Raw genomic sequence first — 15,580 nt, 5'->3', positions numbered from 1 at the left:
ATTTTGCTGGTGCTCTGGGAATTAGCAAATCAGCGCTAGTCGAGATTTATCTTTCCAGAGCTGCTCCTGGTTGGGGAGATTTGCAGAGAGGGTTGTTTCTTTCAGCCTGTGTCCCTGGCATCTGAGAGTCTTGTTCTTAAAATGCAAAAAAAAAAAACCACACACTTTGGTTTCTGCCTTTCTTTTCGCTCGCTTGCTTCTCTTCAACTCCATCTTTCTCAGACTGGTTTTTAAAGGCAGGAGTGTTTCCCCCTCCCCCTGCACTCGTGTTATCTTGCTCTTTGATCCCGCTGCTCTATTGTGACGCAAGTGACTGGCATGAAGTGTGGATTTTGAAAATGTGTCACTGGAGGTGTCCAACTGCTGTTGAACTTGAGTGATTCAATAAACAAAGCAGCAGACTGAGAATTTTCAAGAGTCTTTCATTTCCTCACATGGCAGATTTTGTGTGATTTTTGTCCAAGTCACCATCTTTCAGATCCTCAGTTTTGCCACTTTCAAAGAGTGATTACAAATAAGGCTGTGCAACTGAGCAAGCTAACATGCTGAAAAAGAAGTTAATGGTAACTTGAAATCCAGGCTATTCCTTACCTATTATATTTAGGTAAAGTATCTGAATCAAACAGGGCAGAGGACATCTAGTCATCCCCACTTTTTGGCATTGCTTTCACTTTAAATGGAATCAAACTGTCTGAGTTTACGGAATGAGACAATAGGAATTCTCTCCCATTTTTTTGCTCACTAGAGGGAAAGATGTAGTTGGTTTTGAATTAAATACAGATTTCTAAGAGATACAACAGGCTATTATATGAGAAAAAGTAACATTGAGGTAAATGCAGAACACTGTCTATGCTATTTTGCCATATGGATGATAGAAAAAAATGTATTTTTAATGAAATGTAGCTGAGAGATTGCTCTCAGAGCATTTAGTATTCTCAGATATCAGTTTGGACAATACCAGCCCCAGGTCAGATTATATACAGTGGAGGTCAGTTAAGTTCTGTGTAAATTATTATTTATCTATAATACAGAGATATACATTTGCTTCTTAAATTTAGGATCTTAGCTCATGTTTCCCCCCAACCTTTGCATAAAATTAAGGAAGGAAAAAAGCCTCCCACTTGTAACCCTCTCCTATTTCACATGCCGGAACAATTAGTGGCTGTCCTACATATCATGTAGTTAAGTGGTCTAATGCCCCAGTTACCCACTTAGTCACAGGCTACTAAGGTGGGGATTTGGTTCGTGGAGTCAGAGAGGTGGTAATGTGATGAGCCAGTTGCTCTCTGAGTCTGCTGGCTGAGATGGTGGCTGTCCAGTAGAGCCGGGAGCAGTTTTGCTGGGTGAGGCTTCCTGCAGACACACTGTAGGAATTCACTGCTTCCAAACATTCTCCTTTAGACCTTTCCCCTAACAGGGAATGCCCTTCAGTGTGTAGATCATCTCATCAACCCATCGAATTTGCTCTTATTTTTTCCTGCATGTAACAATGTCAGAGATAGCTAGATGGTTATGGATCAGATTCCCAATTAGTCCATTTGTTTATATCTTTTAGGGCCAATTAATTTTTCTGCTTTTACATCTAGAAGGGTCAGAGGTATGAGTGTGGTGCCTACTCTGAAGCGGACGGAGGTGATGAAAGACCTTTGCACTTTGGCAAACAGTTGTTCCCTTGGGTCTGTAGGTATAGGAGGCAATATTGCACAAAGGGGATTTAGTTTAAAATACTTTAAGCCAGTGGCTATACTATTGAGAGAGGCTTGAACCGCGCAGGATGGAGAAATGACCTTGACTGTGCTCCTTTTTCATTCCCCTTCTGACCTTGACCCAGATACCTTGCTCTTCTAGTATCCTCTTTTTTGGTGTCTCACAGTCACAGTGCAGTGGCACAATGGTATTTTCTCCTCTTAGCCACCCGGCCTTCCAGACTTGGGTGCTTGGGAGTTCTGTATGCTCCCTCTGTTAACACTTTAGTACAATGCCCATTGTCCTTACCTATAGGTCGGGATTGGTGCAAAGGTTCCTAAAATAAGAGGCAATTGGTTCTCTTTGGTTCATCTGCTCATATGCTGCCACCTAGTGGTTCCATCTTCTTTAGCACCCTGTGTAAAGTGAAGGGGATGTTAAAGTTGTGTATTGTCTTTGATCTACTCTGATTTTTTTCCCGAGACCTCAGTTGACCCCTTTTCTTACCTCTTTATCCATCACATACACAAAAAGCTTCCTTTTATTATTCCCTGGTCAGGAAATCTGGAATTGAATAGCTGGCATAGAATTTTTTGAGAAGCTTGGAATCCATTGACAACATCCCTGCTTGCTTCCCAGTTTCTCTCTTGTTGATGTGAGGTGGGTGTCTTGATGCAAGGCTTTAGTTCGGTTTCCACAAATGTGAGGAAGGCGACTGCCAATCTAGGGGTGCTCTGAATAGGCAGTTTCAGAGAGAAATTTCCTGTAACTGCTCAGTTACCCATTTTTCAAAATACCTTGTGTAGAGAGTCAGGTGATAATAATAGCTGATGCTTATTGAGCAGTTATTATGTGCCTGGCATTGTTCTAAGAATGTTGACTCCTTAGTCTTCCTGGGACCCAGTGAGATGGAGTATTGCCTGTCTAAGGTGATGATACTGAGGCATAAACGTTCAAGTAATTTACTCTGGAGAATTTAGTAGTAAATGGGGAACTGGGATTAATTCTCAGGCTGTCAGGTTCCAGAACTTTAGTTCTTAACTACTATGTTTTGCTGCCTTTTCAAGGCACAGATAACCTGAGTGCTATGTACAGGCAACAGGGAAAGGAAACAGGGCTGTATATATGCCAGCTCTTCTCAAAGTACTATCTGAGTCTCTACTGCGACTTGTTGCCTTGCAGGACACAGTGTGGTTGGTAACTGAGGCCTGAAGAGGAGCTCTCCAATGGGCTGACTCCAAGGACTTGGTTTTAGCCTTGTCTCATTTCAGAGAGATTGAGCACAGAAAGAAAAAGTAACCAAGTAGGCAGCCAAAAGGTGTCTGAGAAGCTAGCCAGAAACCAGGCAGGCCTGGGTTCCAGAGATGCTTCTGCCCTAAATGACATTGCAAGTCATCTTCTCTCTCTGGGCTTTTGTTTTCTTTCTGTTTCTTGTTTGGAGGTGGCAAGAATGATACCATTTCAAAAAGAAATTTGACACCATCACACATGGCAAGAAACCAAATCAGATGTTTATTTATGCTTTTCCAATTACCCAAAACAACGAATAACTTCTTCCTCCAAAGGTTTTCTTCTCTCTCACTTGCTCTGTGGCAAGGCTATGAAAAGGCAGAAATGGATGTGAGGACATGTTTAGAGATGGGATGAGCCATGCCAAGGCAGGTTTAGTAACAGGTCTGACGAATATGCCTCTTCCCACTTGTCTTACTTCTGGTTTACAGTTACTACAAAGTGTCAGAGGCTTGAGTGTCTTCAGTAAGGAAAGTCCGTGTGTTGGTGGGATGACAGGTAGGGAGTGGGAACTCTTGATGATCAGTTTCTTCATAAAGGCAGGATAGAGAGAAGGATATGTGTCCTAAAGGGGAGAAAATACAGAAATTTGCTTTTATGTTTCAAAATATAGAAGGTATAGAAGGACACAGAGTAAAAAGTGTCTCCCTCCTACCGTGTCTCAAAGTCACACAGTTTCTCTGTTCTTGGAGGCAACCAGTGTTATCATTTTCTTTCTCCTTCCAGAGGTATCTCATACATATATAAGCAATCAGAGACTCCGTTTTTACACAAATGAGAGGACATTAGGCCTACTGTTCTCTGCTGCTCTTTAAAAAAAACCAACACATCTCAGAATGTATTCTGCATCAGTACAGAGAGCTTCCTTTTCTTTTTTACTGTTGCATAATATTCAACTGTATAAATGCACTACAATTCTCCGGCTAGGTCTCTATTTTTAACGTTTATGTCATTTCCAATGGTTTGCTATTGCAAACAAGTAACCTTGTGTATATATCATTTTGTATGTGTGCAAGTGTAGCTATAGGATGAACTCCTAGATGTGGAATTGTTGGGTCAAAGAGAGTGAGAAAATAAGCAACTTTGTTATTAAATAAATTATAAAGTTAAATAGGATGAATTTGTTCAGCTTTGACAGAAAAATTCCAACCTTTCTGTATTCACAGTCAGGAAATGGGGTTCTCATTTGGAAAGTCATAAAGTCAACCCTTGAGTGATAGGCCTGAGCTGGTGCTTTATGGTTGTACAAGGGCCCCAGAGAGTAAGATCTATCCTTATGCATCTTCCTCAATGAACCCACTCAGCTGCTGCTGCACACTAGAGTGGGCCCTGGTCTGGAAGATTCTAAAGACAGTTTGTATCATTGTCACACATGTCATCCTTCAGCCCCAGCAATACAGGCTAGTAAGTTAGAGCTAGTGACATACTAGTCTTGGGTGCCCTCTGTCACCATCCTAATTCTAAACAAAACCCACGTTGCGCCAAACAACTATGATTATTACCCAAAGCAAGCGCTAACTCATTTTACATTTTGATGTGGTTCTCTAAAACACAAGCCACATTCTTTATTACCTAAAAGTTAATCTGATTATATTCTATACGAATCCTCATACTGGATTCCTAATCTTGGTCAATCATATTGTATACACGGGCCTGTGGGGAAAATGTGCCCGGATTTGACAGAGGAGATAAAGAAACCCACACCCATCCTTGTGGCAAAAATTCCTAATTGTCCCCCAACATCAATTCTGCCCTTTTTATTGATTAATGAGCACACCCCTACTCTACTTTTAAGTTGGTCAGAAGTTCTACATAGAATAAAGCTTTCTTTGCATCTTGTTTTGTCTGTCTGTATGTTCAGTTTTGGCCAATGGAATGTAAGCAGAAGTGTGTGCAACATCTGTGAAGTGTCCTTAGAAGGACGGTGTGCCCTTTTCCTTGCATTTTATCTTTCCTCCTGGGTAGGGTACAGACATGATAGATGGAGCTGGAGCTGGAGCATCCATCTTGGGCCATGAGGTAGCCCTCAGAATGTTGGCCACACACAGTGGAGCACAAAGAGAAGGAACCTGGAACCTGGATATTGGATCACTTACCTCTAGATTTTTATGGAAGGGAAAAATTAATTTCTGTTAATTAAATCATTATTATTTTGAGTTTTCTGTCACATGTAATTGAACCTAATCGTAACTGACAGTCCCCTAATTCAGGAAAAACAATTCCAGAGTTATCTTTCTTTCAGTGGTGAATTATTAGCATCATTTTTGGAAATGAAGAAATGTTATTTTACTGGCAACTCTAATCCTTCACAGAGAAGTGAAGTCCTGGCCAACAAATTCATTGGCAGTAGTTCTGATACCTGGGCTTCATATTTTTTCCACTTCAAAGGCAGAGGTAAGATATTCTTTCGGAACAATCCCAATGAGGCTGTTGAGTTCTCCGACCCACCAGCCATACACGTTATACTCCTGAAAAATGAAAAGAGGACAGTTTCAGTTGGAATTTAGTTTTGCTTTTGTTAATCTCTCACAGTGATTGTGTGGGAGAGTCTGTGTTCACATTATCAGTATGAGTCCACAACATCCCTGATGGGATTATTAAATTTTAAAAAGTTGTCAGGAGGAAGGGAAACACTACTTCCATTTTGCCATCTTCCTGTCTATATTGTAAATTTAGCACATTTGATTCCATTGCTGAGCCTAAAGAGCATGTCTTTTACCAAGTAAAGTGGAATGGCTTCTTTAAAGAAATTAGGGCCACCCTAAAATGGCAGAACACTAGAGATATTCAGGGAGCCAGGTCAGAGTTCAAATCGATAATATTTACCAAGCATCTTCTGTGTGCAAAGTGCTGTTTGAGTTCCCATGAGCTCTATAATGATGAATCAGAATATTGCTTGCTCCCTGGGAGCGTAAGGCATAGAGTAATGGGCTTTGGAGTCAGACAGACTGGGATCTAATCCCCATTTGGTCATTTAGTAGCCATGTGACCTTAGGTTCTCCTAGCATTAACAACTTCTGTAAGAGTAGAGATAATATTGCCCCTCCCATGCATTGTGTGTGTATAAATAACACCACAGAAGTGAAAACAATTCAAAGTGTCTGCTGTGTAGTAGGTGCTCTAAACATTAGATTCCTCCCTTGGAAGAGGTAGGAGGTTGATGGGGACATCAGTAATGATACGCAGGACATAAGAGCCACAGAGGGCCAAATGAGAATAAGAAGGTTTAAAAGAAGGGGCAGCCACGGGGTTAGGAACAGAGCTCCTTGAATACAGAAGAGCTGAAAGGCACAGCAGATGTTGAGTGTTATGGCACTATTCCTGAAAGCACCAGAAAAATGCTTGCTTGCTTTTGAAGGAAGCAAAATTGAAGAATACATGGTAAATATCATGTTGGATTTGGAGTACCATGGGGCTGTCTGCTTTCTGCATACCTGGTTGCTGAGTTCTATTAGGAAAAAAAGAAAAGAAAGAAAGAAAACCAGGTTGGTGACAAATTCCAGTAAAATTCCAGGTCAACTGCTTATCTTTTTGTTTCTTTTTGATAGCGTATCTCCCCTCCTCCAAATCTGCCTCTCCCTTCCCTCTCAGCAGATGACCTCTTTCCCACCTTCAAAGAGGAAAGGGAAGCCATCAGGTCTGTCAGCCTTCAGCCTCCCAAACAGGAACTTACCTGAATTGACAACCACCCTTTTTTCCCATTAAAGTAGAGGTGTCCCTCCCCTGGTTTGAGACTATCCCTTATAATGTGCACTTGAAACCCTTCTGCTTTCATGATTTCTCAGAGACGAAATCTGACCTCTTAATGTAAATGGCTCCTTCCCATTTTTATTAGTCTACTAGTCTATGCCGACTGCCAGTTCTCAAACTTACTGACAGAGTTTACTTCTCATACTGCCCCAACTTCTTGCTTTCTATTCACTCTTCAAGTCACCCTAAGCAGGCTTCTGCTTCCATCACTATATTCATGCTTTCTCTTTATGGTCTTCCATGACTTCCTTATCGCTCAAATTTTGGGGTACTTCTCCATCTTTAAGTTACCTGATCTCTTAGTAGTGCTGGCACTATGGACTCTTCTTGCAGTATTATCTTCTCTTAGTTTATATGATAATTATACTCCCCTGGTGTCCCTCCTGTTTCTCTGGTTGCTTCTTCTCATTCTCCTTGGCAAGCTCAGCTTCCTCCACCTCTTCTTTTAATGTGGTTGTTTACCAGGATTTTGTCCTGGCCTTCTCACTTGATGCAATTTCCTTGAGCAATCATATACACCTCTGTGGTTTAGCCACCCTGTCTGTGTAAACGACTCACAACCATAACTCCTGTCCACATTTATCATCCTGTCTCTATCTCCATTCCCACTCCCAAACTATCCCGACCTGTGTTCTCTGTCTCAGTGGGTGGCACCCTTATGTACTTAGTTATGCAAACCAGAAACCCAAGAGTTAGTTGTTCCCAATTTACCTTCTTCCAGTCAATCCTTGAGTTCCATCAATTATCTTTCCAAAATATTACTGGAATCCATCTACTTCTCTCCATTCCTATTGCCAATACTATACAGCCATGTCACTGTCATAGAAACAACCTCCAAATTGGTTTCTGTATCTCCCCATTCTTGTTCCCCTCAAACCTATTCATTCTGTAGCCAGAATCTTTCTAAAGTGCATACTGATAATATCAGCGCTCTGCTTGAAACCTGTCAGTGGGTTCCCACTGCCTGTTGTCAACTTCTTAACAAGGCAGGTAAGGCCTTGCATGATTTGGTCTCATCACCACTCAGCACTGCCATTCATTTCCTAACTCTAGTGGACCCTGAGGAAAAGAATTTGTCTCCACTACTCCCACAGGCCGTGAGGTCTCTTATCTTGGAGCCTTCCCTCTGCCTGTTTAGCTTCTACTTCCCTCTTCCTTCACGCAACTCACTCATAAGCAGCCTTCAGATCTCAATTCCTGAGTCTCTGTAGACACCCTAGAAGCCTCTCCTTGCTGTTCTGGGTGATGACCCAGCTATGTGGTCCATGATGCTGTGCCCTCTGCTTCCCAAAACATCAGTTTGTCGCGCTGCATTGTATCTGCCTGCCTTTTTCTCAGTGCCAGTCACTATGTGAGAGTTGGGACCTTGCTGGTTTTGTTTGCTGTTGTATTCCCAGCACTCAGCATGGTACCCGGCACAGGACGGGGCCGAAAATATACTTGTTAAATGAGGTTATGAAGAAATGAAGGAAGCAGTGGGGATTTATACTCTCAGTTGAGCAGATTTAGTTACAACTAACTCCAGGATATTTCCCTGGTGATTGAACTGGTTGTGGCAGGAAGAGAGCAACTGCCTTTGGAGACAGTTTCCCCAAACGGCTGCCTAAATACCATGAAGAGAGCCGTAGATGCCACAAGAAGTGAGACTACTGAATTGCTCCTAAAAGGAACAATTATCTTTTAAAAACCAATCTTAAGTAACTGAAAGTGTCCATCTCCTCTCCCCCATTGTCCCCACCATACCATCTCATTCCCTCCTTCCCCCAGGCCAGCTTCCCCCTATGGTCTGCACTGCATTATGGGAAATTGCCCAGAATTCCTTAGTCTCTGCCTGTCAGGACATTTTAAGCTCTAGGTACAAGTTATGTTACTGTCCACTTTCCAACACTCAAGTTAGGGCAGTTTCTGCCTTAAGTTTTCTTGTAGAGTTGCCTTGTGTTTAGCATATTGCTGGAATAGCCATTTCTACAGGGCCTTGCTGTGAAGGGGAAACACATAACTCTGTCTTCCTCTTTCACTGTAACTCACTAAAAACTCTTGCTTTAGCTCTTCTGCTATCTCACAAGCAGAGGGTGGCCACCATGGTATCTGACAGTCTTTGATCAAAGTCAGCGTGCTTAGCCATGTACGGAGCGTGCTTTCCTACCTGCCAGATGCTGTCATCTTCATTACCTGCGGGGTTCAGATAGGGTATTCTCTCCCTGGGGACTGTTCAAGACTCCTGACTTTGACTCACACCTTGCGGCATCCCCCTTTAGCCATAATGCCAGGAGTAGAGACCAGGCCTTGGGAAGGTGCTCTCTGCCAACTTGAAGAGAATGTAAACAGGAAGCAGATGAGCCTCAGCAGGACACCTGCAAAGGCTGGGCTCCCAGTCAGCTGTGCTCTTGCCGGAGGGGAGCACTGACCCTGCTGACCACAGATGTCGTAGCCTCCCCACAGTGGGAGAACCCAAACAAGTGAAATCAACTCTCCACACTCCAAAACAAAGGAACAGGCACAAGTGTGAGGAGGCTTGCACAGTCTCAGAGACCATATGCATCCTGCTGTGGGCGTCTAGGAGCTTAATCAAAGCACCTACAGGTCTTAGGATCTGACTGTCTTTTCCAGATTTCATCCCTTGGTTGGATACCCAGAAAGGGCTGCAGGGCTGAGATGTTTAAAGCATGAATGGAAAATTTCTAGTCTTCTCTTCCACTGCCACCCCCCATGCACTGCTCTAGCCCAGTCTGAACACCACGAGGTATTTTAAAATAATTTCAACTTTGATGAATTGCTGGGGAGTCCACAATTGCTCATAATCAAAGGGAGAAAAATGCAAATGAGATCCGGCCGAGAACTATCACCACCAAACGTTTATTTCACTGCATAGTGCCAGAAAGAATTAAAACAACATTAAACTCACAGCAATCATGTTTAAGCCCTCGTTTCCAAGTGCCAAATTGCACCACTCTGGATCATACAGATGTTCGTTAATTATGCTAATTTTTATTAAACTATTAAAATGGAGAGAGTACTGGCTCAGCCAGGCAGGCCCCAGCTCTGAATGAACTCTGCTCTTGTCTAGAGGTGCTAATTTACTGCATTTGTATTAAGTTGCTTATTCTTGGATTTTAGTTTTGGGATGGCAGGGAGAACTGAATTCTTGGGATCAACATTTTAAAATAAAGTTTGACTTCTCTTGTCCAGATGTTTAGAAGGACTGTAAAAATGCTGAGATACTCCCAGGAGACCTGAAGTCCTCCATGCAGAAGTGTTTTTACCTTCAAGGTGGGGATACACACCTCCAAGTGAAAATGTTAAGGAATCAGAACTATACAGGCTCCCACTCCTTAACTCTACAAACACTGTGTATGGTAGAGCTAAGATGTTAATTATACAAAACTGTCAATTGAAAATGCTCAAGATAAGAATATAAGAAACTATTTAAAACAAATAAACAGACCTTTCACATCTGTGGTTACTTCTTGCCACAAGGTCTTTCTAGAAGCTTTTCACTTGAAATTAGTACTTGTGGTTTGTTTTCATTCTAAATATTTCTAGGCCTGATTAAACATCTGTTTTCCTCAATGCTCACTCTGCACCACCTCCTTAAACCCTCCAAACGAAGCAGTCTTAAAAATGAAGGTTGGCTGTTTGTATTCCATTATCTGGTTGGAGAAGCTGCTGGTCTGGATGAGCAGAGCATTGTGCGAACCTGAAACGGACACAGCGCACGCACCATCAGCCCCAGTCCAGAGTGTTTATGGGGGGTTGCATGCTGCCATGAAAGGATTTATGCTGCTAATCTCCATCAACAACAACAAAAAAAACAGCCCTACCAAACCTGCCATAAAAAGAACAGCAAATTCTATAAACAAAAAGCAGTATGGCCACCAACCACGGGCATGTTGCACAGCTTGACTCTGCCTCCAGTGGTTTCCCATTGCTGTTTATGGTTTCAAGACTATCATGGACCTCCTCAGTGTTCCTCCTGTCACAGGGCCCTGAGTCCCTGTGTGGTGCTGCAAATACCCTGTCAGTAGGTGTCAGGGGATATCAGGGGGAAAATCAGCAGGCGCCTATCATAAGCCTTAAAAGAGATTAAATACCCCTACCCCATGATTGCTACATTTTAATTTCTCTCTTCCCTGCTGGTTCCTATTTGTATAAGCTCTTCCATGGCTCCCCTGGAGTAGCACAGACATGACCTGGAATGACCATCCCATCTTGGGATGAGAATTCAATTTCTAGGCTCAGTGAATCTTAGGCTGTTCCAGGAAAAGGAAATCACCATCCTCTGGGGCACAGATTCTTAAACTGGAGTCTGTGAACCCTTGGCCTGTCTGTGGGTGGACATGAAGGGATCTCTGAATTCCTTGAAGTTGGTGTAAAATTTTGTGTGCATGTTACATGTTTCTTGTCCCTGGAGTGAGGCCCAGAACTTTCATCATATTCTCAAAGGGTTTATGAACCCTCTAAAGTTTACAAACCAGAGCTCTAGGGGGAAATACAATGACCTTTATGGCTTGGATCTGCACTTTGGCCCAGGGTATCCATCTCCACCCATGCCCTCCTTTTTAAAATACAGTGAAAGGAAATTAAGAATCCTTGTTCCTGTCACTCTGGGTTTCCTAGGCTTCAGCCCTTCAGCTGCTAAGGCTTCTTCAAAGGCTGACTAAGCTTGCTCATCCCTTCTCTTGCACCATCTCTTTAACTGTGACTTGAAAGTGGTGGTGTCTTCTCATAGCTTCCATTCAAATTGACATGATAGCTTTTGGAGCAATCTGTTTGACCCTGTCAGTTCCCCTGAGAATGTTCCTAGTAGAAATGTTCTCTTTTCACATTGAATTGGACTTTGAAAAGCCTCTGTGCTTCGAAGATTCCCAGAAAATGCTTCATACTTTTGTTCTTTTGACCACCAAAGTTCACTCTATCAGTGCTTGAAAAGAAGAGAATTCTTCTTCAATCAATCAGCCTCTAACAAGAAAGATCAATAACTGCTTGAAATATGTATGGGAAAGTTCAATCAGTCACAGAATTATTGGTTTATGATTGCTTATTTCTCTTATCAGTGCTCCTGCATCACATATTGTCATTAATAAAGATGGGAATTTGAATTCCTAAACAGAGTAGATTGTCATATTCCAGGGTCAGCCAAAAACATCATATTTTTACTCTGGATTGGCCCATAATTTCTCTACTCCTAAAGTACAGCTTTGGAAATTGAATGCTTTCTGAAGTTACCATAAACTATTAAACCAAGAGCTCTAACTCAGCACTCTTCCAACTGTTGAGAAAAACAAGGCTGGGAACAGGAATGGTTCACCGAAGATAAGCAGGTGCCCTTGTTCCAGCACAAATGGTTTATGAAGAGATTTTGCAGGAGGAGAAAGGAAGTGGTCAGCTGGGTGGGTGGCAGGTTAGTGGTGTTGGAACCTCTGAAAAGATCAGAGTTCAGCACTCAGCTGAAACCTTGGGTAGCTTGGCGGCTTCCCCAGGCTGTTTCATACTATGTTTTAAATTCTTGGGAATCATTTCCTCTTTTTTCCATTATTCAGAGTTTTGGTTTATAAATCATAAAAATGAATCATTAAATTAGCCTCAATTGAGCTAGTTTTATTTATTGTTACATTTCAGGGAATTTGCTAACCTGGAGGCTGATGGGCCTGAATCTGGAGTCCAGGGAAAGGTAGGTTGAGTGTAAGAAAGGGGACATGGAAAGGCTGAGTGGTCAGCAAAAGCAGTGGGGGGAGGGGAGTGGGGCATGGCGACAACTCTCCAAACCTCACCCCCCCGCTAAGAGTTGAGTCTGAGGAAGCATGTGTCAGCTAGGTGGAGGGTCTGAGCGCACTTGTGTGCAAAGGAAATGTTCAGCCTCGAATCTGAAGGGTATGTTTTGAACTGGGTGTGAGTGGATAATGATCAAGCCAAGGACAGGGAGGTGTGCAGGACCTGTGTACAAACGGGACATGGTTGCTGATGGGAATATGTGCAAAACAGAGTGCATGACAAATAAATTATAAGCTGTAAAGGTAAGAGGGAAGGTGTAACAGGGCTGTAAGGAAAGAGAAATAAGAACACGCAACTTGAACTTTGCCCAAAGAAGAGAGAAAGGATTAAGGTAAACACTTTGCAGATGGGAGAAAACAAGGTGCCAAGTGCAGAACTCAGGAACAATAGAGACAGCACCATTTCTGAGCTGATAGAATTGTGATACCAAGTGAGACCGCGGTATTAATATGTATTCCATAAACTGTGCAGCTCCACGCTCTGCACCGCTCTGTTTTGCTCTGACCGCAGTACCAGCCTCAGGCACCACAACACAATTTGGAAACAATGTGACGGAAATGTTTAATCTGCTAGGCCCATCTGTGCTGCGTATTTCTCCAGATCTCCCTGAGAGAGGCGCCTTGAATCTCCACATTGCCTTTAATATTCTCCTAAATCACCTCCCCACTGCACTTCAAGGGCCATTGCTACAATATCACAGGTTCATCTAAAGTGCAATGGGGAGGGGGGGATGGGGAGGCGCAGGCCGGGATATTTTTTATTTTAAAATAATTTTCAGAGATCGTCTTTTCTGCTTCTTTTAAAAAAAGAGGAAAAGTTATTCTTCTGTTGCCGGAAGGTTATTGAGGTTGTTTGGTGCAAAACAGGGTAGGATGGAGTGGAATCATTCTCCAAAGAATTATCTTTATTAATCTTGAGTCCCTCATTTGGGCATGGGAGGGGTGAGCAGATGCTCGTTCTCTCGTATCTCTTTTCCTTGCACCTTGCTTGGATGTGTTCGTTTGGGGCTGCTGCCTGTCCGCTTTTCGCTCTCTGCACCGGTGTCAGCTTGACCCTGCTCTGCTCCTGACAAAGCCATCTGGTTCAGGACAGGTATACATTTAGTCCCTGGGCAACTACATGTCCTCATCAGAAAGAGACACTGTCTATATTATAAATTTTAGCTTAACACCTCAGATTTCCTCTCCTTAAGTACAGATGTTGAGCCTCAGATTTCTGCTGCTTTTCCTCCACTTGATTTTGCCAGTCAAGTGATTTGGGGCTAGAACGCTGGAAGCTGGGGTAGGTTTCAGAGAAAGAGGGAATGACAAGTCACCCTCTTCCAGACCTTAGACAAATGGAAGAGTTGCACATCACCAAGAAAATTAGGATTCCTTTTGCTTTGTGAATTAAAGAAATGAATAATTTAATCCTCAAGATTGTTCCGGCGAGGGAAAGGCAACGTCCCAGTTGCGGAGCCCTACAGCCTGTCGGTGTGTTACATCATCTGCACACATAGGCGTTTCCATGACAACCGCTTATAGCTTCATTTCCTGGATCCCTCTAGGGGGTGTCACAGCCAGATCCACCTGCTTTTCACCCTACCCTCGGTGGGGTCATGGTAAGGTCGCCAGAATAAATGAACGCGGGTACTAATGATCTGTTTACTGCTGTTTATGCTCTGTGTGTGTCAGGGGCACGCACATTTAGAGAGCTCATTATGGTTGCAATTAGAATGCACCATCGCTAGATATTTAACTCCTTTTTCTTTTAAATTAGCATTTTAATAACATTCTTTGAGCAGAGAAACAAAATGACCATTTTTCACGGACAAACTTCTAGCTGTAGGTGCAACTTTAATGGCAAAGTTGTGAAGGGGAAAGAAGGGAGGGAAAAAAAGGCCATTTTTACTACTTCCACCCTCCTTCTTACCAAAAGGATATTTTTATTTGCTTTCTAACACACTCAATTTCCTACATTTGTTTTGAATCCAATTATTTTGGGTGGTTTAAAGTACCACATTCTTGTTGGACAGAAATTAGCAACGATTGAAATTAACTTTCTATGTGACCTGTGAAAGGGGCTAAAATAATTACAAGTGTGTATATGAAACCCTCTCTCCAGAAGACCCCTTGCTCTAGGATAGGGCTGTGATCCGATGATACCATTATCAGACTATCTTTGTATGGTAATTGCAAGGGGGTATTTTCTTTAAAAAGGTGATTGTATTGTTTGTTTTATAATTATTAGGATTTATAAATCCTAATCTTATAATTCTCGATAAATCTTTATATCCTCTATAAATATTACAAGGATAAATGATGATAAAAACTTGCCATTATAGACAGGATAAATGAGCAGAAAGAATGAAAATAATAACATGGCAAAAGTGCCATTTAAAAATGGTCAGATCTTGGAGCATTAAAAAGCAAGAGAGACAGAACAGGAAAGATACAATGTAGAGACCCACTTGGTCAGAACGTTTCATAAGGCATTGCCTTTTAGGAATCAGCAACACCTTTGCTAGGTGTTTATAGATGTTGTTTGTGTAAAGTACAGTGAAAAATAACAATTTGAATGTTTCGATTATCTTTCTCAGTTTGTTCCATTTTCGTTATTTATTTCCTATAAATCAGGACCTTGCTGAACATAATTCTGCAGACAAGGAGGTGGATGGGACAGCCAATGTGAACGAGGAGATAGATGGTAGGTGCGTGTAAGATAGATGCTATGCGTTTATGAAAAGGAGCAGTATGTCTGCATGTGAACATTCACAAAGTAGATCAAGCAAGCGTGTAAACTGTAATGGGTATTTATAGGTGGAAAAAAAGGTGCAAGGAAGCTTGTATGGGGAACAAGCATACCGAACCTGGAAAGGGTTTGCTTTTTCATACTCTTTTGCAATCCACATCCAAGATCCGCTAAGATGTCCCATGCTTGCTGTGGCTCCTGTGAAGCCTCACAAGCCTTTCCATGACAACAGACAGGGGATTTCACAGCCAGACGACTCAGGAGGTCAATAGTTGAAAAGCAAGAGTTAGAGAGATCTTTATCGACATCAAAACAATCCCACTAAAAAAAACCCCTGAACGATAGGAGGAAA

General features: G+C 42.3%; 1 protein-coding gene and 1 long non-coding RNA gene across 11 annotated transcripts in view; one reads left to right on the top strand and one right to left on the bottom strand.

Annotated features, from left to right (window-relative positions):
• Nucleotides 1-160: 160 nt before the first annotated feature.
• Nucleotides 161-15,580, bottom strand: part of SKAP1 (src kinase associated phosphoprotein 1) — a 267,533-nt gene continuing 252,113 nt past the window's right edge. For all 4 annotated transcript variants that reach the window (XR_005056206.2, XM_036999074.2, XM_073235492.1 and 1 more), the window contains 2 exons: nucleotides 5,336-5,444; nucleotides 161-3,541 (listed from right to left, as the gene is read on the bottom strand). Coding sequence is in view for 3 of the 4 variants with exons in the window: in XM_036999074.2 (XP_036854969.2) it covers nucleotides 5,343-5,444 (102 nt within the window). In the remaining variant the exon portion in view is untranslated. The remainder of the gene's footprint in view (nucleotides 3,542-5,335; nucleotides 5,445-15,580) is intronic.
• The window catches only part of LOC140849123 (uncharacterized), a 48,459-nt gene continuing 41,023 nt past the window's right edge, over nucleotides 8,145-15,580 (top strand). For 6 of the 7 annotated variants that reach the window (XR_012130720.1, XR_012130717.1, XR_012130718.1 and 3 more), the window contains exons 1-2: nucleotides 8,145-14,098; nucleotides 15,077-15,183. This is a non-coding gene — a long non-coding RNA (uncharacterized lncRNA). The remainder of the gene's footprint in view (nucleotides 14,099-15,076; nucleotides 15,184-15,580) is intronic. The other variant, XR_012130719.1, reaches the window with a different exon arrangement.

Source organism: Manis javanica, chromosome 4 (assembly GCF_040802235.1).
Source record: "Manis javanica isolate MJ-LG chromosome 4, MJ_LKY, whole genome shotgun sequence".
NCBI lineage: Eukaryota > Metazoa > Chordata > Mammalia > Pholidota > Manidae > Manis > Manis javanica.
The sequence above is the reverse complement of the archived record's forward strand: the minus strand, read 5'-3'. Positions and strand labels throughout refer to the sequence as shown.